General features: G+C 34.1%; 1 protein-coding gene across 2 annotated transcripts in view; it reads left to right on the plus strand.

The window, feature by feature from the left end:
• LOC145670272 (fat-like cadherin-related tumor suppressor homolog) overlaps nt 1-27,283 on the plus strand; it is a 614,703-nt gene that overhangs the window by 579,058 nt on the left and 8,362 nt on the right. The window contains exon 3 of one of the 2 annotated variants that reach the window (XM_081738703.1): nt 8,276-8,316. The exons of the other annotated variant lie outside the window; for it this stretch is intronic. Coding sequence (XP_081594829.1) covers nt 8,276-8,301 — 26 coding nt within the window. The 3' untranslated portion in view covers nt 8,302-8,316. Of the gene's footprint in view, nt 1-8,275; nt 8,317-27,283 lie in introns of those variants that run through there. 2 annotated transcript variants of the gene reach the window in all.

Consider the following 27,283-nt stretch of genomic DNA (forward strand, 5'->3'; position numbering starts at 1 on the left):
ACGAAGAAGTTTCCAATGTACCTTTCAGGATAGTTTAAATCAATGCTAGCTTTTGGGATGATTCGAGAAAGATATCGTAAATTAAAAAAGAAGTTTCCGCTTCTCATTTCGATGATCTCTGTATGGGTTCGTTTCATAGCCTTCAGGCACGTTTTACTTCCGATTCTAGTATTGTTTACTCTACAAACTTTTTCTTTTAAATGTTTCGATTCACCAGGAATAACACAAAATAATATTACCGAAACGGAAGCTATCACAGGAAGGTGAAATCTACGGGTAGTCGTCGTAGTTCCAGCTAATACAAACAGTATGAGAACTTCGCTTTGAGTCATGTTTTGTAAAGAGATGTTCATTTTGTTTCTTTATACTTGTGTGAGTTAGCTTTCGTTGCAGTTTAACATGCGGCTTATGTAATCGTGCATAAAGAAATTCTTTGTGGAAAACAGTTATAAATAAAACTTCTGATCTTATGTCTTCTTTTTCTTGCTCTCTCTCATTTTTCTTTTTAATCAGCAATCGTATTCTGCTTAACATGATAGGCAATTCAAGACTTACCATGAATGTTTAAAACCGAGATATAAGCGCAAAACTGATTAATTGCATAGGTGAGTTGTTATTTTTCTTGAACTCTCGTTGCCAGTGGTTAGTGTAAGCGTCTTGGCGCAGGAGAACCAAGTTCTATTCCCAGTGGGGCTAATATGTTTCGAAGCCCTCATTAAGCAATGTACACTACATATTAAAATTAAGTTTGTCTTAACAGTTTGTGGATATGGGCTCCAAATTCCTGTTTAACTGTGTCCTCTTTTTTGCGTCGAAAGCTGGTGTTGGATGCAACGACGAATGATTCTGGAGGCGCAGGTGGCGAGTTCCACTTACATAGGGTTGCCAGTTTTTGTAAACGAAAAACCGGGACACCAATCTCTGACTATATATAAGTTCAGGGTTCCTACTCATTTGGTTAAGAGTCAGTTAATTACATGTCTTTTCCAGGTTACTACTCACAATTTTCCAGTTCATTCTATACACAGTTAACACAAATGAAGCCCCACAAGGGGTGTATAGCTAAAAAAATATGAAAAGGTAACTTAAGAAGAGCTGTCTGGCGTCCCTTATTCCGAATTTCGGTTTGTTGTGTTTAACACATCCTAAATATTGCGCCAATTACGATACATCCTCCTATTTATGATCGAAGAGAGACTTGTTTTTCTCCGTTGCGCCATCACCTGACTCAGGAACATTACCCTAAAAGTAACACAAATTCACCATTTAGCAAGAAAAAAAAATACATTTGCGCTAAATTTAGAACGATAAACAAAAAGTAAATCTCTTTAAAGACTTACACAGGCTCTCCAAAAGTTTGACAGAAAAAATATCCGGTATCAAAATTAAACAAGACATACCTTTATGCGTCTAATTGTCACTTCTTGTGCTAGAGTAAGTTGTCACGGAATTTTAACCTGAGAATTACTGAAAATTTTATCAGAGAAAGGAAGAAATATAAATTCAAAATTATTGAATGCATGCACATCATCTTTAGAAATATTTATTCATCTATGGGAAAATATGTTAGACAACTCATTTCTGTAATCGTTGAAGTAGGATTTCAAATCAAGCTTCGAAAACTTTCCATTTTTATGTGAGACATACTAGTTGTTGAGGATTGAATTATTTCAATCTGAAGAACGAAAACCGGGACAAACAGGCGTCCCGAAAGCCTTTTGTGGGACAGTTAATTCATTATTGAAGACCGGGGACTGTCCCGGAAAATCGGGACGTCTGGTAACCTTACATTTACACCCGAGTTGGCCTGACGTAGATAGTGTTGGCATGGCGTTATGCTCCTTGACGGATTCATGTGTCCATTGTCCTGAAGGATTTGTAGACTGGTGTAGTAGTCTTATGAATTATCTTGATCTACGATTTCCTTGAGTATACAGTACCGAGATACTCATGGAGAAGAACTATGGATATGTCTATGGAAGAACTATGGAAGAGATTAGATTTAAGTCTCGTTGTAAATAGTTTCTGAGAAATCGGTCACCCTTTGACGCACAACTTTCTTCAATGACAAGTGTGCATTATGACAAAACTTTATATTGTAGGTTTCTTATTTGCCACATAAAACATATTACTATTTAGTTTTATTAATTACTTTTAAATTTATTGATTGCTTTTATTTTTTTATAGATATTGACAAATAGGAAAGAATAAAAGTGGCGTTTCTGTAAGACAACTTCAATTTGGCAACTTTATTTTGTGATATATATAAATGTGTGTATATATTCCGAATATTTGTGTTAACGATTCGTTTAACAAGAACATGAGCTGGGAAGTTGATCAATTGATGAACAGGAAAATTTCTTAATTTTCGAAACTCGGTGAAATAGAATAATGGCTGTTCATCCTTATGTTGAATGTTAGGTGCGAGTAAGTTCTTAGAGTAAAAACACTTAGGGGAGTTATGATACGTACCTAGGTATCATAATTTCTATAAATAAACGACTTAAATACGTCCACATCTTAAAATAACTTAAGACATAGGAAAGTTATTCCAATTTAAACTAAATAAATAAATTTAAACATATCGAAACTAAAGAATTTGTAACCTGTTATGCCTGTGCTCAAAATTTTATTTTCTTATACTCGAAAAAGCTAAACTTTTATTCATGTTTTTCTGTATAATAGAAATATAATTTCGTTTTGAGTGTTTTTATACGTATAAATAATTATAGTTTTTACCTTCCATGAAAAGCAGAAGTCGAGTTCTTGGATTTCTTCCTAGGAATTAGAGAGAATAGCGAACCAGTTCCCGTGAGGTCCATCATTTCCTTCCACCTTATCTTTGAAATGAAACCTGGCACCACAAGAAAGCTTCCGCGAGAAATGTTTTTAGAGACAACAACGAACGGTGCACTTTTCCTGGAAAGGAGCTGGGGGATAGTTGTTCCGTTATTTCCGCTCAAAAGAAGAAAAAGAACTATCTTGCCACTTGGGGAAATTAACTATCAACATCACCCAGATTAAAAATCAACATCAAGAAGACAATTTATAGTGTGAGGTCTGGGCCATGGCTGGTACCTGCTGATAGCGCAAAGCATAGCGAATGCTCTGTCTTGCATTTCAATAATTTTCCTTGCTCTCTTAGTCTTGTCTACACGCTGTGTGTTATAAAATACTGTTATATTTGTATGATCACAGAGATTTCACACGTAAGCCCATTAAAATGGTAGAAAATATGAAGGTAACATGATCTGTAACCTTGCATACTGAAAGGTAAATCTTGTTAGATGGTACGTTTATACAACAGATTTTTCTTTCTATTCTGTTGGATGAAATACCTTGTACAGTCTTGTTCAAAAAATCCTGGACACCCACCTCTGTCTCTTTGTTTAAAAAAGTCCTGCACTTTTACCAACAGTTGAAAGTAAATCAAACAGATGCAGATTTTTCGACCAATTATGATTTTTGTTTACAGCCAATGTCTTAGAATTTCCTATGGAGAACGGTTGCAAGAGTATCACCTTCTGAAGCAAGTTGGGTAGCCAAGATTTTTTCAATAAGACTGTACATTCGAGCTCTGTCTTATAGTTGAGTTGATTGTAACGTTCCTTTCAACAGCGAAGCTATATGAGACGGGACCAACTGATCAATGTGGAATCCGAACCACATGAGCTCCCGCCGAGAATCGAACCCGGGTCTCCCACACCAAAGGTGCGTTCGCTACTCACTGAGCCACGAAGGAGCTCCAGCTCTGTCTTCCTTAACGAATGAGGCAGGTTCCATAATCTTGATTTATTTTTACCATTAGCAATTAATGAAAGCTAAGCTCTGAGTGTGTCTGTTGAGGGATGAAATCCTTCAGAAAACATTCTGGCGAAAAGATTATATCTATTCAGATAAGCAGCTGTTGCGACAAGACGGATATGAAATTCATAGCCATAATTAACAGTCACGAAATTGACCTGAATCCTCAAAATATGGAGGATAGAATTTGTTTCCATTATATATAAAATAACGCAATCATTATTGGCTAACCATATTTCCCTCTAATATAATGTTTTGTTTTGTAATTGGCATTTCAGAATTCTACCATAACGCAAAGTTATTAATAAAATTCCCTTTGTCACAAGTATAACCACGCAATAAAATTTTAGCCTGTACTTTTATTGACGAGTTAAATGATAGCTCAAATTATATTATTGAATGACCCTTAGAAATCATTATATTTATTAAAATTTTAAATTTATGCATTATAATTAAAATACTAGCATAGAACAAATTCGATCTGATCTTTTATGTGACCATTATCCAAGACGAATTTGTGGTATACCATGAATAATAAAGTAGTTATATTATGTTGATAATTTTAGTTCTGGATCTATGTGATATAAGTTGCATTTCTTTAGTATAAAATAATGTAGATGTATGCACCCTATGTCTGTATTTCCTTTTGACTTAAATTCTTCGTATGTAAATACAGAAACAAATAAAAAAAAAAACACACACACACATTCGCGATATTTGTTAATACCTAAATTCAAGTAGCCCAAGTATATCAAATGCATGTGTATATTGAGCAGCCATCTATTTCAGAGTTCCGACCGATGAATAGATTAAGTTCTTACGTTCAAAAATCAATGTGTAATAAGTATTGTAAACCCTCCTTAAATCACTGCTGGCATATGTATTTTTTCTATTATTTGAATCATTAGGTATTTCATCACCATAATCAACACTGTTAATCCATTACTGGGTGAAAATCTTCGCAACTCTTCTCCACAACATTCTATCTCGTACAATTGCTTTCTATGTTACTTCGCAGAACTTCTTGTTTTATCGTTGCTCTTTGTATCAGAATGTTCCTTAGGTTTCATGATATTCATTCAATGACTCATTTATCCAGTAATCTTATTTCTTCTTGCACTGTGTCTGGTCAACTTCCACGTTATTGATGATATTCGTCGTTCATGTCATTTTTCTTATCCATGTGAGTCTTTTCCTATCTCTGTGAGTAGAGTAATATGCGTAAGATTAAGTAAAACATAAAGACGTATATTTCAGTCATATAAAGTGTAAACCAGATGAAGCTCCTTTGTGAACGATTGAAGTTTTTCTTTAATTGTGAAGAATTTACAACTATGGATGTCCACAAGACCGGACGACAACATTTTCTTGATATGAGACGAATTAATTCTCTTCCAATAGAAATAGTTAATTTTCCTGGTCAAAACATTATTTTTTACGAAACCTTTTCGAGAAGAGTATTTACAACGAGAGTAATAAAAAGGGGATACAAGTGTACTATGATGGTTATTTTTGTTGTCTCTTCATTGATGATTACCTATAGATACGTATAACGTATGTATTGTAAAACGTTTTAGTAAATTTATTACGAATCATTGGTAACTATGATGTAATGCCATTATTAAAATTATGATCTAGCGTAGTACAAGTAGTATGATTGATATGAATGTAATAATCATTAATATTAGTAAAAATAGATATCAGTTAATCACAACCAATCGTATTCGTCTTGCTATGCTATAATCTAACAAAGAATTTTTGATACCACATTTTTACTGGAAATTTTTTCTAGTACATCATTCGATTTTTTAATAAGACTATAACTAATCTATCGTACCTTGAGAATCTACCTACATTTCTTGTGGTTTGCCACATTTGCTTTCGAGTTCTTCATTCGAGCTTTCTTAATATCCCCTAATATCCTTGTCTTTTTAATCAGCTAGGAAAATGTTCTTTACTACTCTTGGTTCTTTCTTTTTGACAGTATACTCTACCACTGTAAATGGCTTACCTTCATGTGCGTTATTATGTAAACGTTTTTGTTTAGTTCGGTATTACATTTATATTTTCCACGCTATATATATTTTCCTTGATATGTTACTTCAAAGCTTCTCATAACTTTTTGCACATAGTGCAACATTCAGTCCAATATATAGCTATAAACCTGATTAAGAATCTATTGATCCTATGTGTGGCGATTTTTGAGATGAAATGATCTTCCATGTAGTTTCTGTTCGCAGTTGTAACTCGTTTAATTTGTTGACTTTGGTCCATATTTAACACGATTCTGGATCCGAGAATTGTGTGATGTGGCTGGGCTCTTTTCTAGTACGTTTTGTGCCCGAACTCGACCAGAAGTTTTTTTTTTCTCACTTATTTCAAGCCCTACTTTTGCCATTCTATCTCCCAGTTCAGGAATTATTGGTTTGCTCCATATTTTACCAATAATTTTACCAATATTTATATGCATTACGTTCGCTACTCCTTTGTCTCCTTTCTTGAAGTTTCGCATTGATTATATCTGTTCTAGGGCTCTTTTATTTTAAAATCATTTGATTTGCTTAACTTTTTGTATTGCTGGAATTTCTATTGATTTGTTATGTGAGTTTCCAGTTTCTTCCAATTTATGTAAACGTTTTCTTTATTTTTAGTTTCATCATAAAAATTTCTTTCTCGTAGTACTTAGTCCATTCGTTTAGTATCTCTTCTTTAGGGCTGAGTGAATTTTTGTCGTCTCTGTCGTTAATGGCGATACAATGTGATATAAAACCCCACTTTAATTGTTTAACCTCTCTGTAGAATATTTTTGGGGTGTGAAACAGCTTTCTTTACCAACGTCATCTTCCTATATCCTATAACATTACTTTTACATCGCGTTTTGGGCATTAACCGCATACTTTTTCATAGTCATCTTAATTATCTGTGGGTGCATGGACTGCACTGATGTTTGTTATATGGTTAACTGCCGTTATTCTGATCTTATGCTTCTTGTTGTTAGCTAATATGCAGATGATTGATTACTTTCTTACGTATGTGACCCTTGGAATCTATTCCGTACAATATCTTTGTGTCGTTACCACTGTAATAAATGATGTCATTTCGTCTTTGATGTATTCCTTTATTTTTCCAAAAATGGTTTTCTTAGATAGGTTCTATTAAACTTCTGGCGTTCCAGGTTCGTTTTCCATTTCCTGTCTCGTTTGGTCTTATAACAGTAACTTTTCCGATGTTTGATAATTTCGGTGTCAGTCCTGATGACAACACTCAACCTGGAGGATCAGGTCCAACTTCTTTCGTTCCCTTACCTTCACAGCATTGTCACGTGATGGCAAAGTCGGACTTCAATGGGAAAGGTGAAAAAGAAAAAGAAAAAATTTAAAAAAAATCATTTAATGCATTTTTCTACCGAAATTGGTGCCTTCTGGTAAGTTACATTTTTGGACTTCAATATGTATACAATAGTTTAAAAAAAAAACTGATAAATATAAAATCTTTTATTAGAGAGACTTCATTACGGAGATACAAATATCAAATGCTACGTTAAGTAGATAATGGCACAATTATTTCTGGAACTAATGCTGGTATCTATGTCAGTTGAGCGTTAGAGTGAAACGGTTCATAGATTGAATAATCCATTTTAAATATTAACCTGTTCAGTCAAATGTTTCTGAATAGGTTAAATACATTAATGTCCTTTTGAAGGACGAGAGGAAAAGAGAGAAAATAACAGAACATCAAGCACTATATACTTGAACGCCTTATTGTATGGTCAAAATATATTAGGGTTATAGCTACTGCTAGAAGAGCAAGCGAGAAATGAGCAAGAAACAAAACTTTCAGCCTTCGAACATACTAACTGTTACACTGCTAAGTGTATGAATGCGCATAAAAAGCTTAACTTAAAAGGCAAGTGCTCTGCTATGCAATATCGTTGGTCAGTAGTGATTCGAGGTGGTCACGAATGTGTTGTTGGTATATCACTATCGAATTTTAGTGTGATTGTTGAAATGATGTGTTTGTTTAGTCGTGCATGTAGTTTCATGTGAGCATTACTTATTATTAGTCTATCGCGTGCAGTTTGGAATTCGTCGTTTGACATGTTAACCTAATTAAGAAGAATCAGATACTAGACGGCAAGAAACGTAAATTCATATAATAAATGTTGATTTGATCTCTTTTTCTCTCTTTTCCTACTTCTGGAAATACATTTCTTTCGTTGAGAAAGTTTGCGAAATTAATCTCTTTTTTCCTTTCTTTATAATGCAAATAACAAGAACCCATTTTTTGTCATGAAAAAGGAAAAAAAAACGTTCAAATGCTGAAGGAAGTACATTAAAGTTCCTTGATTGTGATTTTAGATACGTATGCCTTTTTTTTTTTTTTAAATAATGAAATATTTATGCAGAAAACTTATTATTATCTTGTGTCGATGTTATCCGTAAATCTAATTTTTCCTAATTTTTTTTTTCAGGTGAGTTTCGGTGCAGTAATCAATAAACAAAGTACTATTATCTTGGAAGGGCAAAAGCCTGTTACCTTATCATGAAGTATTGTAGGTAATGTACTAAGTGATTTTTTTTTAATTAATATTTTAATCTCTTGAAAATAATATTTCAATGTTAGCACGATTTTGATTTTATAGATAGTTCAAAGTCAGAATCGTAGTTCACTTATTTACATCGATATACATATACTTAGCCGTAACTCGTAAAATATTAGTTTTTAGTAATTTTGTTAAAATTCGAATAATTTACGAGACACGTCCACAAAATAAATGTATTAGAGCCCTCGCGGACAGAGGAAACTTGTTATTGCTATGTTGGTCACACTGCCATGTAACTTATTTCCTACCCTTTCCAGCAAGCTCAGTCACGCGTCAGTATGTCCAAAACTGTCCACAGTAACGTCTCCCGTGAAAGATGTCGATAAAATCTGTCACCAAGTGCGAGATTCGGAGCGTTATATTCGTTATCTCGTTGTGAAGGAAAAATTTTCTTCTGAAGTTTTAACGAGATCAAATCAGTTTATAACGAAGGAATTATGAATCGTACGAGTGTGTATAAGTGGTGTAGTGAATTTAAAAACGATTGTAGTGATGTGTACGATGAGCAAAGGAATGTAAGACCGTCGATTTTGACTGATATGCGCATTCACCTCTCGAGACGAATGGCTTCTACATGGAAAAATAGTTCACATATATACTGATGTAAGCATGTAAAACTTTTGTTTTCAATATATATATATATATATATATATATATATATATATATATATATTTGAAACCTACAAAAATCTAGTACACTTATTTTCTGGACGTACCTCATATTATTGGAATATTCGATTCTTAGAATATCTGTTACTGGATTATTTGATTAATTATGGAATTCGAATATTCGGATAATGAATAATTATGTTATATTCAGAAAATGAATGATTACTTCAATAACAACAGAAATATTTATCAAACAATGTTATTCCAATCATTTTAACAGCATTCTTTTTTAGTTCGCATGTCTCAGTGTGAGAAGTGAGGTGCCTCTTGTTCACGAAATGAAACCCAATTTTGAGATTGAATGTTTGTTTATTTTGCAAAAGACTTTCTAGATATGTAATATTTCGCCCCATACTGACGTACGAAAAAGAAAAAAAAGTTAACGTTGTTAATATTCCAACGATATTTCAGTCAGTTGATACAAATAAGTAATTGTATAATTTTCGTTCTACCTAACACTTGATCTTTACTTATTTGTCGATATACAATAAAATCGAGAAAGAGTGAAATTGTACACAAAAGGTGTGATTAATAATGGTAACTGAAACAAAGAATTTTAGGTGCAACATTTTAGTTGGAAAGGGTGCAAATTTCACATTTAAATATTCATACAAACAATACCACAGCTAATTACATCATTAAAGATTCAAAATCCACTGATATATCAGTACCAAAAAAAAAAAAAAAAAAAAAAAAAGCTCTGCTCAAAACGTCCCAGAATTCGTTGTCATTAAATTCACAAGGGCAGAAAATTGTTGAAAAATATTTTTAACGAAATTTACAACTCCGAGAAATTGTTAAAACAGACATTTAGCATTTCAATATACATACATTATATATATATACGGCGCGAGAAATCCAGATTTTATTCCCTCTGGAAGCTTGCGTAGTTCAGATCCCACGTGAAGCTTAAGCTGTAGTCCATATCCCCTATAGCCCTGATGCTAAACTGGACACTAAGGTTCAAATCAACCCATCCGGTCACTAAGTTAATATTTGTGTATACAAAAGAACTCAACAGTATAGATTGACGATAGCCGTGATTGGTCAGTTTTATGTTGCTATACCCATTTCCTTCTTGTTCAAAAGCTTTCGCCTAATGACACTGGACTTGAAGCGAAGGTAGCAAAAAGAGTCCCAAAAATGCAAAATAGTGGTGATATTGAGAACAGGCGCAACGAGATGCTTGCCGTGAAAAAAAGTGCGAAAAGGTGCAACCGAAATTCAGTTACACGTGTTTATTTAATATTTCTCTGGAAGATAAGTTAATTTAGGTATTTTATTAGAAACAAGTTCAAGTGTGGCATCTAAAATTCCTAACGCTAATGATAATCTATTATCTTTTGCAAACCAATGCGGTGAACTATACGAGCAGCAGAATTATTGCTCCTTCAGTCCCATACCTTGATTGAGAGAATCCGATATACGTGCATCTTGGTCAATTAAGTGAACAGCTGGATTTTGAGTTTGTTTTTACTCACAACAAGAATGAGTGTAAATTAAATCTTTTGTAATTCTCAAACTGGAAACTTATTTTGTAAGAAAAGTGATAAAAGATTAGTAGCCAGATGATACTGTTAAGAGGAAAGAAACGAGAATACCTAGGAAGAAGTACAAGTACTTCCAATACATATGATGATATATTATGAGGATTTACCGTTACTGATGAGTTTTCGTGGATTACAGTCCTTAGGTGTCTTCTTCGTCTTGACGTAGTAATGTTTTGTTTTAGTACGTACCATCTTTCGTCTTCTCCATTCGTTTGTCTCCACTGCATTTCCTATCAAGTCCTTCAGGATACAGTATCTTTCCAGTCGATGTCCCAATATATTTATCTTTTTTCATACAGATATCAGTTAAGGGTTGGACGACTTTATCATTAAATAAGGATAGAAGAGTCTCAAAACTATATAAAGATCTAGAAATCTCGTTAGTGGTGTGTGCCTGATAGGAATATTGTCTACGTAATAACACTCATTCTAACTAAGAGAAATTTTCTCGTTAAAGACTGATGAAAGTGCTTTACAAGCAAAATTCATTGAGATAGGCGGAGAGAGCCAGACAAAGAGTATTTAATAAACCATTTTCATTATTATAGCATAATTTCGATTCCTGAAGCTAATGATGTAGGTGTATATGGTAGTGTATGTATTTCTAAATTTTATGTCCGACGCTTCTACCGTTTAGTCTAAAGAAGACGATGGGAAATAAATTAGGATAATGAAGTGAATCACTAAATGATACATAACAACCATGCCCCGAGCGCGATTCGAACCTGCAAGAAATAGATTTTGCATTAGCAAACCTATCTTCTCCATCGTTTCAAGCAAGCATACAATGTAGGCATTACAACTGTCGTATTTTTCTGTTATTTGAGTCACCTATGATTTCTTATGTAACGACACGCGAGAAACCTGATAGAAACTACTGGATGTTGAGAATATTGCACTGTGGGAAGGCTGAGGAAGAATATTTCCTGTGCCCTGGGATTGAAGTTCTACCACACACTTGCAATTTATTTTCTGTTCAATTACATCGAGCTTATTAATAAGTAATACTATTATACAATGTACCACTTTATGTAAAGATTATTTTATTTATGTTTGTAGTTATTTTAAATATAGACCTACGTATAAGTAGGTGTGTCGGTTCCTTTCATTTATCTTATACAAAATGCTGAACTACTTAATGACGAGATTTGTTTATTAAGCTATCGTGCAGAAGCTACTAAAGTAGGCGTGGATCGGTGGTAGCGTTGCCTAATATTGCTAACTAGATATTGTTAACAAGAATGGTTAATGTTTTCTAATGAGTTTTACTTACCTTCCATTTTCTTTATCTTGTCCATATGAATAGAAATTAAGATTCCTTGAGCTTGCTCCTTTTTCTAGAGTTCCTTGAAGCAAGGTTCTTAATCCATCACTGTCTTAAAGTGTTCTGTTTATATGCGAAAACACCTGGTAAATCGATAATCAAGGGAGTGCACCACGAACATAGGAGCGGAAGTTAGTGAGTTTTGCATTTCAGTCCAATGGCTTCCCTTTCTCCGCTTCTCAGTAGCCTACGTCATTTGCATGACTTTAATTTGTGCGAGAAGCTGCCACTAATCACGTGAGTTAATTTAGGATGTTACGAACACCTAGAAGACTTTAATTTATGTGTGCAAGGTTAACATTAGGTTGTCTGTCATCAATCCTTGTGATAGTTACATGTGCCATGATGATGACAAAGAATATTTCTTATACAAGCAAAGCATACTTGTTTTTCCGGGTTTATGTAAAGACGCTGTCTTACCTATAAGACTTTAAGAGGTCCCATCACTGCGAAATTAAAATACCGCTAATTTTACAGTAATTATGTGATATCTTCAAATAGATAAAACATAATCAAAAACGGAAGAAAATATTCCTAGACAATGTTATTTTGCATGAGGTACCGTTATCACGAGTCACCTAGTAGCTTTCCGTTTGCAGTTATTTAGAAACGCGAAAATAAATGCCGAAGTGATGGGGCCTCTTAATAATTTGAACAATCTACTTATTACAGAATTGTTAGATGGTGTGTATTGAGTAGAAGTTGACCAGTAGTTAATTTTCTTGTGACTGTAAAAGAGAGCTTTCAAAACTTTCAATGAAACTTAATATGAATTAGAAAGATGCGTGGAAGTCTTACATTGAAGCGTATGTTGATTAATTGTATTTGGAAGCTTGAAATAAAATACAAGAGTAAATATATGCATGCTCAGGCTTGATGTTTTGTCTAGACATCGTCCAATGGAAAACGAATGCCAACCTGTAACTATGATCGTCACTGACGACAAATAATAATATTGTATGGCTAGAAAGTGGTAATATTACTCTCGTATGCTACTGAGATTTTCATATTAATTTTATAGCAGCAGCAAATGTAATGGGTGTCGTGTAGAGATAGAAGAGCTCGAAGAAAGAAGGAATTAAGAAAACATTCAAGAAAATTAGTTTTTTCTTCAGCTTTTTTACCCGGGAAATTTTCGATTTCATTTCAGTTTCAGTAAAGAAGTGGTTGCACATTCCTTATTTCTTTTCCTATTATAGCACGAAAGAACATTCATGTACTTGATTCTTTAAAATAAATAAAAAATCAAAGAAAATTGATAATTCGATATGAAAGAGGAAAGGCAAGTTAATAAACACAGTGATTTTTTTAGTTTTAAAAAAATGTATGTACGACGAAAATAGTGTACAAGAATTTTAACGGTGTTAACAATAACTGTACTGAACATACAATGGTTGGATTTTGTTCCTCGGAGTTTTCATTTAGAGTTTGTCCACAAACTAAAACTTCAGTAAGTAACATGTTTTATGTACTATAAACACACATTATATGGTCGCGTAGACCAAAAAAAGTATTTGATTCGTAGAAGTCGTTAAAATTCAAGGAGGAGGTAGTTAGAAACGCCTCCTAAGTTTTTCAAGATATAAGCGTGACTTTATATCATAAAAAATAAGCATCACGAGTATACAACATGAAGAGGTTTCTATGACGTGATAGTTTCTCAATTAATATTGAAACTTCTACCACCAATTGATATCGATATCTAGCTTCTAGTTTTAGTAGAGATATTAATGTGGATATACTTGGCTTGCTTATTTGATTTAAGAAAAAACTTGCTGTATGTTACAGTTTTTATTCTGAAGCGATCAACGTTAAAACCGGAAATGATTGACTTATGTCATTTCTGGTTTATTCAGAGAGCTAAGAGAAAAGATGGTACCCATTCCTGGCATGCCAAATCGATTCCGAAAGAAAAAAACACTTCTCGATATCTATTATAGTTTTTATTGTAGAGATCAAGGTTAAAACACAAACTGCTTGATTCGTACCAGTTTTAGTTTGAGTAGAGGGTAAAGAGAGACAGTACTTATTCTTAGAACCCTAAATCGATTAAAAAACCACACTTGTCACTATATCTTCGCGTTTTTTCTGCCCTGTTGAGATCAATATTTAAACCGAAAATTGTCCGGATCAATATTTAAGCCAGAGTTTTATCACTTCCGGCTTGGCTGCCACCCCCATCAAAGAACTCTATTCGTAACTTTTCACTTTTTACATCCTGACCATAATTGGTAGTAAACATGAAGTAGTTCTTGAGGGTTATTTTTTTTTTTTTAAATTCTAGAGAGACACACAAGGCACAAGAGGTCAAATATATAAAGGAATCTATTTCTTTGTTTGTGGTGGTGGTTTCTTGCTTGCCAGTTTGAGCTTAGGTAACTCAAAAAATGCATATGACAAGATTTACTTTGTTTAGGCACTGACAAGTTGGTGTAGCAACCAAAACTACATCAGAGATAAATTGGGTAGCGTAACTTACTTTTGCAGGCAAATAATGCAATGACAGTTTAAAGATCAAGCAAAATAGCCAGGCCTGAACTGAACCTAGGACTCACAAGTAGCGAGTGTTGTAAAAACACCTTCTTAATTGTAATATTCACAAAAGGAAAACAAAGGTGGTAGTTTAGTAATTAACTGACAAGAAATAAAACGTATCCCCCCACACCCAAAAGCCTTTTTTCTTTTCATCTCTAGAGATGGGCAAAAGAAAGTAGTTAGATTAATAAAGATGTGTTTAAATGACGTTCGAAGTAAAACCCGAGTAGCGATGTACTTGCCCACAAGCTTTCACGTCGAGAATGGCCTCAAACAGCGTGATACACTGTCATCATTATTACTCTGTTTTGTTCTGGAATACGCTATAAGGAAAATTAAGGATAGCAACCAGGGCCTTGAGCTGAATGGCACTTACCAGGTTATAGCTTGTCCTGATGTTAAGCTGCTACTTGATGATCTAATGACAATAAAAGGCAACACAGAGACTTTGTTAAAGGCCTGCATAGACATGCGTTTAGAAGTAAATGAAATTAAAGTAAACTAAATACGTGGAAATTCACTGTCATCGTAATACTGCAAATTATGGATACGTTAAAATATCAAGTAATACTTTTGATAGAGTAAACACTTCCAAATATCTAGGATCAGCATTAACAAACCAAAACCATATCTACAAAGAAATTAAATATCGGCTGAAAAGAAGGAATTCATGGTATGTAGTCCAAACTCGTCTGTTTTCGCGAATTCTCTCATAAAATGTAAAATATACAGATGAGTTTCGTTTCACAGTGTGAAATTACGGCAGACTCCAAATGATGCGAACTTAATTCACAAATTTGGAGTAATATATCTATAACCACTGGTTGTCGTAGATTAATAAGATCAAAGATTTAATTTATTCCTGAGATACTGAATCCTATCAAAAAGCCACTAGTCACTTTCCCTTACTGTTTTTGTTCTGTGGCGATAAAGATCGAAATATGAAATCGTTAATTTTAACCACTACCAGTTTAAATAGAAGGCTAAAAATTTTCATTTAAAATAATTAAATGCATGTTTCATCGTTTTTTGATATTTCCCCCTAGAAGGAAGAAAGAAGTGTCAAAATCCGTTAAGTTTGGAGACATGAAATTTTGTATTTAGGCTTCTAATTTACCATAATTAAGGACGTGTTTCAACTTATTTTGATGTTTCTCTTAGAAAGGAAGAAGCCATTGTTATACTGTAATAGTCGAAAACAAGCTATTATTGTCGCTGAAACGTAGATGATGCTTTACTGATTCCCTTTGTGTGGCTTGGAATTAGGAAACTGGAGAATTTCATAGTTTCGTGTATACAAAAGAACTTGAATGCTTAAGTAATATTTTATGGAGGCATACAGCTTTATATGTACGTAGAAAATTTAATAAATCCCAATTTAGCTCAATAAAAATCACTGGGATGTTTTATTTTTCATACTTTTTCCCCTGGGTTTATCACGACCTTGTTTTTGTATCATAGCACATCATTTATATGAAAGGATCTTCTTTCCAATCTTCAAACTGAGACCACCAATCTAAATTTTTAAAGGAAGAGAGGTTTTCATTATTGGTAGAAATTATCTGGGTTGTAAGAGTAATATTTTCCTCTGAGCATGACGAAGCTCCTGCCCACGTGCTGTCGTTGTTTTGTCAGATTCCTTTATACTAGAATCAGATTTCGAATCCAGGAACAAAAAATTGTGAACAACTGACCATAGAAACTATTTGAGTTCGAAGATTTCCAATAATCTTCGTTTAGTTGTCATTAATAAAAGAACAAAAATTTATATTGTTCAATTGTTAACTTGTGGTCTATTAATAATACAAAGTTGATTTTCCCAAACTGAATGTTAATGCCAGGCCTTTGTATTGATTTCTTCCTTCCTGTGAACGCAACAGTGAGCAGCATCTCGTAAGAAGAACTGTGCAGCCTTGTCTATTGCTGAAACAGTTTTTAGATTTCTAGTTTCATAGAGAACATAAGATACGTTTTCTAGTTCAGTGAAGCTGTGCCTTTGTTATCCTTTTCTTTCTTATGTTTTTTTGTTCTGGGACTTCAATGTGTTCAGAGATGGAAGAAAACCATTTAGCCGAACAAGTTCACGTAAACTTTTAATTAAAGTGAAAGAAAGAGCCTGGCTACGAAATTAAACAAGTACATTTCGATAAATTACTCCGCTTCTTTAATACTTTAGTGCCCCTAAAACTTCCAAATTTGTGTTATTGAACATGAAGTCTCAAATTTCATTAAACGGTATTTTATTTGTCTTACTTCAAGAACTTAGTCACGACATTTTGGCTTAATTCGAACGGCCAATATATTATTATTTTAATTGAGTTTCTTTTCTTTTGAGGAATTCTAAAGTAAATAAATTAAGACTAATAAAGCACGAAGAATTTTTAGGACTGCAATATATAAAATACGACTTGTAACCTGCTATGACGGTAAGAACTTTTTAAAGCATGGCAGAGGAAGTAGATGATCATGACATCTATTTAAGGTACCACTCCGTATTCATTGTTGTGATTGACAAGATTGAGACAGACTTAAGTATCGCACTTCAAATTTGTTAACTACTGCAAATTGAAAGTTGTTTATTTCTGAATCAGATTAAAATTATCCAAGACTGCAGACGCCTTTAGACATTTTACATCAATACTAGCTGAACCTGCGCTATTTACACAGCGCACAACTCTAATATGAGTGGGAATCACCTTTCCACTTCCCACTATATCCGTGCAAGTGCCTTTACGATCACAAGTAAAGGACAGGAAGTCTCTCCAAGGGAGTGAATTGCTATAGACAAACACACAAATGTAGTATTTTAATATATAGAATGTTTGGGGGGGGGGGGTTGTTGCAAACTTGCATAAGCAATAGATGATACTAAATGTAAATATATGTTTTTTCTTAGTTCCATATCCAAGTACCCCTCATTGTGGGTCCAGAGGCCTTCGAAGGTGCCAGCTTGCAATTGGTTTTCTCTTCAGATTAAAGCAAAGCTCCTGAAATGTCCATCAATCCGCTGTACGTAGCTCCTCTACTGGTTGCCTTTCATAAGGGTCAGTGGAGCCAAAACGACCTCCAAAATGTGAAATAGAAAAATAAAGACAAACTTTTTTTGTTTGTTTGTTTGAGAATGAGTGAGAAGTGGCAAATGTGCACAAAATTTGGAATCGACCAGCGGAAAAGGCACATTTCTAGCATTTGTTGTTTTCGAGATCTCATTGTCGAAAGAATTGGTCACAAACATATAAGCTATTCTAGCATTTTAATTTAGCCTACTAGCTGAACCTGCGCTCTCTACACAGCGCATCATTCACATATGAGTATGAATCTCCTTGTTATTCCTCACATCTGTACATGTCCCTTTGCACACATAAGTGTTTTTCAATATCTCGTACCGTTTGCAAGATTTTAGCGTAGAAAGAATTGGTCACAAACATATAAGCTATTCTAGCATTTTAGTTTAGCCTATTAGCTGAACCTGCGCTCTCTACACAGCGCATCATTCACATATGAGTATGAATCTTCTTGTTATTCCTCACATCTGTACATGACCCTGTACAGACTCAATTGAAGGACGTCTTAATAAAAATCGGCAAGGGGTACCATAAATGGGAGATTTTTTTTCATTGGCTCACACCGTTTGGAAGATTTGAGCCTACTTCCGGTTGGAGTTTTTAATTCATGTATGATCAGTTTTTTCTTTCTTCTTGCATGCAGTATGTAATAAGCAAATACATTACACACACAATTTAATTATAATGTCAGTGATACATGGTGTTCATTGGACAAAACACTCCAAAGAAGTTAGCGTGGAGAAATAGTTATCCTTCGTTTTTCATTATCACTTGGCCATGAAACAAACCCCCGAGATGTATGCAACCCCGTATACAATTATGTGGTGTTGGAATGTATAATGCGTAGGATAAGATGCTTTAGTTTTTTTTTTAATTTCAACACTTCCAGTGTACCCGTAAAAATGTAATAAAGAAATAATGGCCATGTTTTTTTTAAATATTCAATTAGAACTGGACAATCTACATAAAATTTGCAATCGATCAGTGAAAACATCCTCTTTCTAAAGCCTGTAGTTTCCGAGATTTAATTGTCGAAAGGATTGGCCACAAATATATAAACGTCCACAAACGTATAGTTTAAAAGAACTCCGAAGATGGCAGTACAATTCATTTGCATTGATTTTGGAAAAGGCTAATTAAATTAGGAAGGCTTTGAACAATAATTTAAAAAGTAAACTTTATGAAAAAGGTCTATTTAAATATTTTTTTTAAAGTACACATTATATAAAACGTTTGTCATTTTTAAACGTGAAATCACAAATAACCGTAAATCAAAGGTTTGAAATGCAAAGTTATAGGTTGAAGCTCACGCTTTTATTGCTATTGTAGCATTTTAATAGATAGATAGATATATTTATTGATACGTTGAAAGTCTTTAAGAAGTAACTGACATTTTTTTGAAAGAGTTTTAGTAGTCAGTAATAATAATAATGTTAGAAACGAGAGCACACAACATTCGAACAGAAGTATGTTGATACAATGAGTACAACTCAGAATTTTGTTTCTTTAGTAGAGAGTAGGGAGGTAGAGAGAGAGAAAGAGAGAGAGAGTGAGGGATTTTGTGATCTTTTGGTGATAAAGGTTAACATTTGGCCTGGAAAATATTTTGAAAGTAATCTATTAACGTTCTAAACCCTAAATCTGGTGCTTAGTCTGAATAAGAGTTTAAGTACTTGATATAAAGAACCATATGTGTAACGAAACTTTCTTTTTCTTTCGGACGATACATTACTTAATAATAAACTATATGTTACCCTTCTGTTAATGACTTTGCGTATAAATAACGTAATATTTGAATTATACGTTAATTCAAATTAAAATTGAGACTGAGTGCCTATAGTTAGCAGTAGTTTTTAGAGCAAGCATCAGTTCTGAAGATTAGACATGGGTTGAATTGTTTTCTTAGTTGCATTATATCGGATACCGAAAAATATGTTAATTCACTATGCTACAAAATTTAATTAAATAAGATATGAAATGAAAGAATTATTTTGATTACAAGCTTGTTTGTAGGAGTTAGTTTTATTGCACTGTGATTTTAATCCTTCTTTGACGCAATCTTCTTTTTCGTCATGTACCCAAAGCTATTTTAAAATTACATAATACGGGTATATTGTGGTTTGATATTCTCTATGAGAAAGTATCCATTAATTTAATATAACTTGAAGTTACTTCGAGTATTTGGAATTCTTTGTGCTTTAAATTCTAGATGAACATCTTGCTTCTGGATTCTATTCAGCTTATCCTATAAAGGAAGTAGATTTTGGGTTGACTTTATTGATTGGATGAGATGTCTGGCTCTTGGAGGAGGAATGCCAAACTACTGAGTTGTTCCGACGAAGGTAGAGAGTTCGGTTCCCAGCTGATTTTAGTTAGCGATTTCCCCAGAGATCACAAGAAATTTCGTAGATCGTGAAAGTAAAATCTCCAGAATATTCTCTATAGAGTAGAATGTTCTAACTCGTCTTGCCTCATGTGACTGATGTTTCTTCTTCCTCATCTTGTGAATTTACTTGCTGATAATTACGCGAGAGTGGAAGAGAATTTAAGCTTAAAGAGTAATATTTCGTTCCAGTTAAATATAATAGAAGTCATCATATTTAAAACTGCTCTAGATATAATGATAATAAAGTTAAATTGCATCAAATTAAAAATAATACAAATTCATGTACAGTTCTGGACATAAAGTCCTATTTTCGAACACTTTATTTTATATACAGAATTTCTTGTCTTAAATTTAAACGAACCCTCACATTGGAAGCTTTCTCAAAAAAGAAAGAGAAATTTTGATCTTACAGAATCGACCCCGGTTTCCCCTCTTAGGGCACCCGAAGGGCGAGGCGCTGTGGGGCCCGACCCCCTAGCTCACGAAAATGTATACGTAATATAGCAAACCACGTATATTAAATACCAGACGCAATATAGCAACCATGGAGATACCCCCCTTAGAAAAATTTCTTCGGGCGCCTCTGTTCTTAGAAGCGGAATTTTCGAAAACACTGAGATATGTGTTCCTTTAGTTTTAAATAATAGTTTATAATTTCTCATTCTTCAACTTAAACAAATCCCCACATTCGGCATTTTGTATATATTTATAAATAAAGGAAAATTTTAATATAATGGTAATTAGCCCTCCCCCTTTGGAGCAGAACTTTCGAAATACATATTTCCTTTTGCGAATTTACGAGTTTACAAACCGAATTTTACATCTTCAATTTAAATAAATCCTCACATTAGGCACATCGTGAATAAAGAATACAGAATTTTTATATTATAGAAATTAAACTTTTCACCCTTAAGTGGAATTCTCGAAAATACTGAAACCTGTATTCATTTATTTTTATTAAAGAGTTTATATACCGAACATTACATCTCCAACTTCAGTAAACCTCACATTTGGCACTTTGTGAATAAGTAAAGTGAATTTCAATATGATCGAATTGCCCTCCTTTCCCTTTGAAGCATACATAATTTTCAGATACTCAGTAATTTGTGTTTCCTTAAGTGTATATACTGAATTTCAGATATCCAACTTACGCGAATATTCATTCGATACTTTCTGATTAACAAAGGGAGATTTGAGTATTTTATAAATGTTCCTCTTTTCTCCTTTGGAGTGGAATTTTCGAAAACGTTAAAACACGTTTTTCCTTATTTTGAATGAAGAGTGCATATGCCGAGTTCCATATCTCTGACGCCAATAATTCAAGAAATACCTATTCTTGGGGAAAATTTTGATTCCTTCTTTATCCTTTAAAATGGATGCTTCCAAGAAATATTTCCTTATCCCATACTTCGTGACAAAAGAAACTGTACAAAATTCACATATGTAGAAAGTATGGGTTGGAAGATGCTATTCACCGATTTATACTCTTTTATATAAGAGTATAGATAATAAAGAATATTACGTAGTTCTGACTACTATTAATATTTTGTGGTGGACAAACGCGTGATCGTGGGTTTCCTCTGTTTTCTTTCATTTTCCTGCATTTCCTTCCCTCCACTATTTCGTTCATTTTTATCACCTGCGTCTCCCTTAGCTTTGGAACATAATGGTGAGATGTTAATAAAACAGAAAGCTTAATCAAGCCTTGATCAGTAGTCTAGCGGCTTGGGCACACTTGTTTGGTGCACGGGGTTCCGGGTTCAAATTCCCCGTGGGCTAGCTTTGAAATTCTAAGGAATTACAGTGGTCTGGGTTCCACAAACTGTAGGTCTACATCTCATACGCTGAATCTCGGCGCTGAAAAGGTACTCTGAACTCCAACCAATAAACCGAAATAAATTAAGTCAACATACATCGGGTCACAATAGTAGGTAGGTCGCTATTTTAAACTACATCTTGTAAAAATAATAATAATAATAATAATAATAAAATAAACAGTTAAACTTCGCCTCGTTAACGAGAAGTATTTTGCTTAAATCCCTTGGCCATTCATTCTTATTAGTATTTTACTATTTTACTATTTTTCTACCTGTTTCACAAGTAATGTGATACCTATAATACCTAGACTTTGACCCGACTTCTTAACGAAATATGGATTTCATATTAAGTTCTTAAAAATTCCGTGTTCATATTTAAAAAAAAAAATCATCACGGAAACTGTATCAAATGTAAACCTATTGATTGCTGGTGTTTGTGTTAAACTTTCCTGTTCAGCGCCGAGACTATGGAAAGATGGGACCTCCTTATCTAATCAGTAATTCGGCGGGAGCTCATGTGGTTTGGATTCCACGTTAATCAGTAGGTCCACGTCTCATATATAGCCTCGCTGCTGAACGGGACGTTAAACTCAAAATCAACTCAACTAATCAGTAATTGTTATGAAGCAAATAAAGTATAAAATAATAAATAAATTTTTGTTTTAATGTGAAACCCGATCTACTACTCGGATTTGTATCCGCGACAGATAATTCTACTGAGAATCAAATGTGGTCATATACGCCCAGAAAGTTCGCGCGTTAGCCACTGGCCAGTTAGGGTATTCACATGGATCTATTGTTTGATGTAGAATGTAAACAACACATATTCTTATAGAGAATCAAACCTACGATATGTTCGCCATAGGGCGATGAAAGTTACCGTTCAACTAACTAACCGTTAATTAACCTATTAACTATGTTCTTTTCCAAGATATTGTCCTTACTAAATAGCCTTTTTCAGTTCTGTAGAATTGTATTAGTAAATAAATTTATAGAAAAAAAGATGAATCACAGGTAGTTTATATCAGTCCTTGAGTGTTAATTTACTTGTACTCAATCTCTGAAGCCCGTAACTCGTTTCGTTTAATACCAAGTTTTCGGTCCTTAAATTAAGCGATCTAGAAGTAGACATTAGTTGGTTTGTTGACGAGAGTTTAGCGTCCTTTGCAGCAGCGGTGCTATGTGAAACGTGGTCCTACAGACTAACCTGGGATCCGAAACACATGTGCTCCCACTTGGAATCGAACTCCAGTCTCTCAGCCAAAGTCATGTACGCTAAACATATAATCACGAGCATATACTGGCATAAACTGTATGAGCATAGAGTAGGTTCAATTCGCAGTAGATGGATTCTCTATTTGTCAGCGCTTATGAAGCGTGATGGAAACGCCTGTTCAAGAAGCATTTTAAACAATTAAAAACAATCCACATACTATGTTTGAGTATTGAAATTTTGTAAATCTCAACCTATGTAACATTACTTTGGAGGTGTCTGTAATTGGACGAACCATAATTATTCGGAGGGTATTTGTCCTCTGCGGGCTCTGCCTTTAGTTACACAACTGCTTAGACGGAATTTAACCGTTTAGAATTTTTGTTTGCAGTCTTTGCGTCGTAGTTGGCTTCTCAGTATGGTAATCTAGTGAACCAAACTACCGTGTTCAGTATGAAATTACCCATTAACAATCATTTCATGAATCCAGAAGCAAAAGTGACCACCCATTTCTTCTTCAAAATGATGCATTCTTTCACAACTGTACTATTTACGTCTGAAGAGTACAGCGTTTTTGATGGGGATGGAGATCCAGGATTTGTTTGTTTATTTGTTTGAACTTTAACGTCCTTTCTCGGCACCTATTTTGGCGGATGCGAATCCAAATTTCATTTACTCCCACCGAAGATCTAACCTTGATTCTGATACTGAGTGTAATATTTCATCTGTATGATAAATAACTATATTTTGATCACATCAACCTTTTTTTTTTCTTCATTCACAGTTGTTATATTTCCATTGTGCTTTATTCCTCGATCCTCTTTCACTCTTATCATCTTGTGTGCAATACCAGAATGTTTGCGTTGATGGACTGCTGGGATTCTTTTCATGTTGATGTTTTTATTCGCTTACTTCTACGCAGCACAAGAAAAAAGCCTCATTAGAGAGTTTCATTTTTGTCTCCGGCGAGTGGGAAGCACGCAGCACCTCATCAATGCTTCCTTCAGTTCACTCTCTCTCTCTCTCTCTTATTCATCCTTTTTAAAAAAAACTGTGTAAAAAATTTGCTAGGTGCACTGCAGACAAAGGCAACAACTGTGCAGTCAAAGAAAACATGTTTGTGAATTTGTGAATCTAAGGAAGAATGGGAGAACGGAGGGAGAAAGAATGGAAAATTGTCTGTGTCACCCCAGAATCTCGTTTCTCGGTTCACACCTGCATTTGATGGCAGAATAACTTAATCATTCGTCATTCATGCTGTTTCTTTAATTTTGTGATCGTTGTGTGGCGCACCTATCACAATTCCTTTTAGGTAGGTTTTCTGATAATGAGCGCCATGGGCGAGATGCAGCAATGTTTCCAACTTTGAGCATTAATTACTAGTAGTGCAGTTGTTTTTATTCTATTTTTTCTTATGTACATTTACGATATTGAATAAATTCAATTATAGAAGTATACAAGTAGTATTAAAATGACTATGTTTGTGGCTTCATAACCCTTGAACTACCCGACCAATCTCGATCAAAAGTTCAACAGATATGAGGTTCGGGTCTGGGATGGTTTTTATTGTTTCACTTTGATGGTGCAACTTCGGGGAGGGGAGGGGAAGATATTTAAAAGTGATTGAAAATGACCGCTGTTAGTGTAGAATCCATAGTTTTCTGGGTCGCTGAGATGAAAAGTGACACTTCCAATCCGATCCGAAAAGTGACATTTAAATCCAATTCAGTCCTACAACTTGTGGAAGGTAGAGGTGGGATATATAATATACAAATGATCGAAAATGGTCGATATTAGTGCGGAATCCATAGATTTCGGGATCGCTGAGATGAACAGTGTTACATCCGATGCCAGTTAAATCCCATTCAACTCCACGACTTGACGGAGGGTGAAATATATAAAAATGATGGAATGTTTTGTTAGTATTATGATATATAAAAAATATGTTTCAGGTATCTAACTTTAAATTTCCCATTAACACCCCCCACCCCCAACACCACACGGAAAACAGCGACAACAGCAGCAACAACAACAATAAGATGTATTACCACCACTACTACTACTACTGCCAGTAATAATAATAATAATAATAATAATAATAATAATAATAATAATAATAATAATAATAATAATAATAATAATAATATAAAATAGTAAACACAGGGAAATAGAATGAACCTCAAAAAAAATATCGTAATTAGAAGACAGGCCAAACAATACTAAAATAAGCGAAAAGGGGATATACTTTGTGAATACTGGAATTGTAAAAAGAAAGGAGGAAGGGGGGAGAGAGAGAGAGAGCGTAATAATATCTAGATCGGAATATAAAAACTACCGGAATTGAGTTGATTTCAGGTTAGCGTCCGTTTTAGTAGCAAGGTTATATGAGACATGAATCTACAGGTTAACGTGGGATCCGAAGCACATGAGCTCCCACCGTGAATCGAACCCGGGTCTTCCACGTCTTCGGGGTCTTAGCTGTGAGTGAGCTCAAGAACAACTAGAGTTTAAAACTATGAGCAAATTCCAGTGATAAATTTAGACAATTCGATATACAAAATACAGAAGGGACAATTGTTAACAATTAAAGTGTATATTACTAAAAACAAGCTCTTAAAACACAAAGCTCTTAAACCACAAAACTCTTAAAAAATGTGATATAGCACAAGTGCAAAATCAACTAAAACTTGCTATAAATTACTGAATAATAAAGAAAAAGGAACGAAAAGCTGGTAATCATTGAGAATCCCATATGCTATGGAGATATACAGTATTTTTAAAATAGTCATAAAAATTTTGCAATGTTATAGACATTCAGGTGATGATCGACAGTTGGGGAATACCGACACTTCTAAGCTTAAAGCGCTGTCAATTCTACTTGGAAGTGAAGGAGTTGGCGTAATCAGTGCTAAGTGAAACTGTGGGGTGTATGAAATGTATATTTGTAAAAGTTTATAAATGAGTAGAATAATTTGACGAGAAAGGTCTAAGTGTATGAGATAAGGTGTGAGAGAGATGTGAGAAGTGAAGGGTCACTAAAATTTGAGTATGTTGTGTTAAGCTCTTGTTTAGAAGTAAAAATTATTTGTTCAGCACTCATGGTGGACAACATACAGTTTAAAGTTGTGCAATCACAGGCAGTTGGTTCATCAGTGTGCAGTTTCTAACTTGCAAAAAATATAGTTAAGTGCAACATATACATTCAGGGTACTTTCAACATTCACATTTGGGACTTTCGACAGATGCTTTTTCCCCCTTTCGTTGTGATTTTTAATAACTATATATCCAAAATACTACATTAGTATTAACATGTAGAAAATAAAATATCTGCGTACTTTTTCCATTGCATGAGATGCTCCTGGAATTTGAACAAAACATCAGTAGCCATAGAGGCCGTAAAGAATGCAATGCTACTTGCTACCGCTTCAAGAACTTTTCAAGTCCATCGAATACATTATGTGACAGTTAATGAAAGTTAACTGCAAGAAACATTTTGGTTAACATACAACATTTATTGAAGAAGGTAAACACGCACTAGAAGAAAAGTTAATTATATTAGACGGGTATGGGTTCATCCAAGAAAATGAGATGTGGTACTGTAAAGCGAAAAACAATAGTGCCAAACTTTTAACATCTGCACAGAAAATATTAAGATAGAAAAATCAAAAGGTAGGGACACATGAAAGAATGTACAGATATAAAAATGTTGCAAAACACAGTAACAAAAATGAAAAAACTCAAAAAGAAAATTATTGTGCTATCTGCCGAGGTTAGTTTACGGCAAAAACAATTCCGCTGATTGAGTACAATGTTCAAAATATTTTCATCGGTTTAACGAAGACTGTGTTGTTCATCCAGACAATCTCTTCTTTGTGTGTCAACAATGTGAGATCTCAGACAAGTATGAGTGCAATGTTCGCTCTTTCCTGTATATGAAGCTAACACTAATATTTTAATCTATAACCACACTTTTGGTAACATATGATTACCATAAATTAACAAATACTTTATCATGAAGTACATAATTTTTCTGCTCTGCACACTAGCTCACATTTAGTACACTATTTTTTAAAAGAAATTCTTGTTTCATATATTTCTTGTAACTGAACAACTTTTGTAATTATTCTTTCCGCCATTTGTAACTCAGTGACATTTTTAAATATTTTTCGGAGGTGATGAAATACTTGACGCACAGTAATGTGCGTTGTGGAATTATTAGTAACACTTCATAGTACCTAAGGTTTTAATGTTGATGTCGGTATTACCCCCAACAACCTGTCGGTCTTCCCCATAGAGTTCCGGAAGTCCGACACTACT

The sequence above is a fragment of the Thermobia domestica genome, chromosome 14 (genome assembly GCF_964235325.1).
Source record: "Thermobia domestica chromosome 14, izTheDome1.hap1.1, whole genome shotgun sequence".
In the NCBI taxonomy this organism is placed as follows: Eukaryota; Metazoa; Arthropoda; class Insecta; order Zygentoma; family Lepismatidae; genus Thermobia; species Thermobia domestica.